Source organism: Nestor notabilis, unplaced genomic scaffold (assembly GCF_000696875.1).
Source record: "Nestor notabilis isolate BGI_N333 unplaced genomic scaffold, ASM69687v1 scaffold4252, whole genome shotgun sequence".
NCBI lineage: Eukaryota > Metazoa > Chordata > Aves > Psittaciformes > Psittacidae > Nestor > Nestor notabilis.
This window is the reverse complement of record NW_009916821.1, coordinates 77102-80622: the sequence shown is the minus strand read 5'-3', so window position 1 is coordinate 80622 and position 3521 is coordinate 77102. Positions and strand designations below refer to the sequence as shown.

Below are 3521 nucleotides of genomic sequence, written 5' to 3'. Positions count from 1 at the left end.
CGCTGCCCAGCCCGCCGGGTGGCACGCTGACCTGCGAGCTCCAGGACTGCCCCTTCTGCGCCAGCCTCCTGGAGGACCCCGAGTTTGCCTTCAGTGAGTCTGATAGCTGCGACTCCGACAGCAATGGCGTCTACGAGTTCACCCAGGACCTGCGGCATGGTGACCACAGAGACCAGCTCCAGCAGCAGCGGGGCAGGAGGAGGAGGAAGAAGAAAAAGGCCAAGGAGAGGAACAAGGTCAGCCGCTTGTGGAAGGCTTTTGGCAGCAAGCTGAAGAGGATTGTGGAGAGCAAGTATTTCAACCGGGGGATTATGATAGCCATTCTCATCAACACGCTGAGCATGGGCATCGAGTACCACGAGCAGGTGAGTGTGAGACTGGCCTGAAGAGCCTTGAGGCTTTCGGTGCTCATGGTGTGTGGTGTTTGGGGGCGACTCTGTTAAAGCCATGCCAGAGGAGCAGCAAGCACTTTGGAAACGCTAAATGGGGCTGAGGACTTGATGCTGCAGATGTGTGATGAGCCCGAGCATCCTTCTGTGTGTGAAAAGCCTTGGAAGGTGGTTGGCAGCGCTGCTGAGGTGTGGAGAGTTTCCATGTGTGTGTTAGATCATGGCAGCTCAAAGCCTGGCTGCTTGTCTGCTGTGAATTATTCATACAAACGTGAGTTGTTCTGGTGGAAATACCCTTTTGGTCTGGTAGTGACACACAGTGGACCTTGTAGTGCAAATAACTCATGCAGAAGTTTCTTCTTTGATCTTGGACCTTTAGATAAAGACTTAAACTGTCAGGCGATGCTAAAAGCAACAAAGGAGAAAAAAGGTTCTCCCTGAAGGCTTCAAAACTTGTGATTTGATCTTGTAGGGTGCAAGTAGGTCTCTTTTTTAAGTGTTTAGAAGGAGGAAAGAGAAATTATGCTGTTCCCAGTTTTAGTCTGAACATGGTGATGGCAGAAAGCAGTGCTGACGGCTGAGGACAGCTTGTCCTTGTTGCTGGCTGATGGGAGCTTGAGGGGCTGTGCAGTGGGAGAGGGATGTGAGTAATCTGAGTATCTCCAGTTGGTCACTCTGGGGAAAGCTGGGCTTTTCTGGGCTTTTCTTTCTTGGACAAACTGGTTACTTCCAACTGTTTTCTTGGGATGTGCTCTGGAATTTCTCTCTGTATCAGGTGCAGGAAATGGATGCTAGTGAGGCCAGGAGATCCTCATACTGATCTTCTGCGAGATGGATAGTGCAAGGTTCATCCACTGCTCCCCCAAAATCTCTATTGCAAGACCAGGACCAGGTCAAGGCTATTTATAAAGCTATTCCTCCTCTTTGCCTTGGTTTGTCTGCTCAGGAGTGAGGAGGAACGGGAGACAAGAGCAGCAAAGTGCATCCAAAGGTGCAGGACAAAGAGGGTCTCATTTTCTTCTCCATTTTCCAGCATTAAGTCCCACTTGGAACCATGGCAGACAGTCCTCCAGAGTGCTGCTACTTTATGTTCTCTCCACTTGTGTACTTTAAACCCCCATATTCTGTGCTATCTGAGATGTTTTCTTTCAGAAAAGCAAGTGCTCAGCTAAAACACATGAACCTCAGCGGGGCAACAATAAATTAGTTCACACTTACAGCAGAGAGAGTCCAAACCCAACAAACAGCCGTCACTGTCAGCTTTCTGTCTGGGTAGTTGTTCCTCAACAAGTTTTAAAACTAGGAAATACACCTTGCAAGTAGCCTTTGAATAGACCATTCATTCCTCGCAGTAGCTCCATTTCTGCATGGATAGTCTTTTGTCAGGCGGATACAGCTTTGTCAGTCCTTGGATGTTGCCATGACGGGTGCTGGGGGAAAACCCTAGGCAGGCTGCAGTGAGAAAGCCCAGGAATCACATGGAGTCTGCCCACAATCACTCATATAAAGGTAAATTGTGATAATTACATCCTTGCTGCTAACAAAGGAAAGCTGTAGCTGGCAGGTTTATATTGGATTTTACCTTGTAAAAGATTTGCTTTAAACCATCTCAAAGCCAATGGCAACAAAGATTCTGAAGCTTTTGGCTACGGAGCGTCAGCCTCCTGTCAGCTTTGCTCACAGGCACTGCCCAGCGTGGGCCCAACAAAAAGGGAGGAATTTTGAAGTGAAGCCTGTTAAAGTTCCTCCACGTGCCTGACTGCAAAGTGCCTCTGGTCGCAGTGGGGATAACAAGCGTGAAGCTGTCAAAGCCCAGCTTTGAAACACCTTACCCAAGCACTGTCCTGTCAGCAGTGACCTCTGGCATCGCCAGAGGCTGGGACACTATCCGAAAGCAATAGGAAATGGCTCTAGGCTCCCAGAGTGTGTGGCATGGAAGTCTGGGGCTTCTGTGAGCAAAGTGGAGTGATTTCAGACCCTGCAGCCTTCCTCATGTGAGAACTGACTGCAAGACCTAGAGTGAGGGGCTGGCTTTGTGTGGAGATGAGTAAGAGATGGTTGAGTGAAGCTGTCACGAACCCACAGTGTGGTGCTGGGTCAGAAGGGAGATGAGAATGGCTGGGTTTGGGTATGCCATTATCCTTGCCAGAAAAAAACAGTTTAATCACAGCTTTCTGGTTACTGCGTGATGGATGCTGCCCAGTCACTCTGCACCTCTGCTCAGAGCAGGTATCACGAGGTGTGAGCCTTTCTCCAGACTGTTAACCAGACGTAAGTGTTACCATAGTCTCCTCCACCTCCTGAGGGCAAACCTGGAGGCCATTCCCCAAGTGCTATTCAAAGCCAAGGCATCAATCCTCTCTGTGTGTGGGAGGGGTTGGAGGGTACTAAACAACATGCGGTGTGGAAGATAGAGCAGTGCTAGTCCTTGGTGTGTTATCATCTTGCCTTTCATCCCGGGACATAGCAGCGCTCTGCAGAGAAGTCTCACAGAGCCCTCTTGAGGCAATCGAGCATTACTGTCCCTACCTTCTGGATGAGGAAATCGATGTTGCAAGGTGCCAGGCTGGAGGCAAAACTCAGTGGGCTCTACTGCTTGTAGCCACAGGGCAAGGGGGGTATGTTGTGTAGTAGCAGAACTTGGCTGGCAAAACAGGAAGGTGATCTGTGGCTGCACTGCTGCAGTTCTGGCTGCTATGTCAATGAATCAGAGACCTGTCTACGTCCAAATCCCTTTAAGGCTTCAATAGGTGTTTTTATGGGAATTTGAAGCTTGCAGCAGTCTGCTCACAGTTATTCTGCCAGCACATAGCTGGCACCACCCCATGTAATGCACTTCATTTAATTTGATAATAATTTGTTAAATTAATGATTAATTAATTTATTAATAGTAATAATTTAATGTACTTAATTTAATCCTTGCCCTTTTAGGCAGGGTCCTGTCCTGTGGCTAAGGGCATGACTCCTGCAAGCAGCTACCAGACTCCTGGGAAAGATGAGTTGATGATAGAACTGCTTTGCATAGAGCTGTTCTTTGCTGTGCTGCTCTCCTCAGAGGCACGTTGAGGATTTCACGGCACCACAGGCAGGTTGTGGCAGGGGGTTTGGTGGGGGGGGGGGGCGGCTGATGGG

The 3521-nt window shown here is 49.2% G+C and overlaps 1 protein-coding gene across 1 annotated transcript in view; it reads left to right on the top strand.

The window, feature by feature from the left end:
- Positions 1–8: 8 nt before the first annotated feature.
- LOC104413692 (voltage-dependent T-type calcium channel subunit alpha-1H-like) overlaps positions 9–3521 on the top strand; it is a gene marked incomplete at its 5' end in the record, with an annotated part of 74448 nt that continues 70935 nt past the window's right edge. The window contains 1 exon segment of the mRNA XM_010024758.1: positions 9–365. Coding sequence (XP_010023060.1) covers positions 9–365 — 357 coding nt within the window.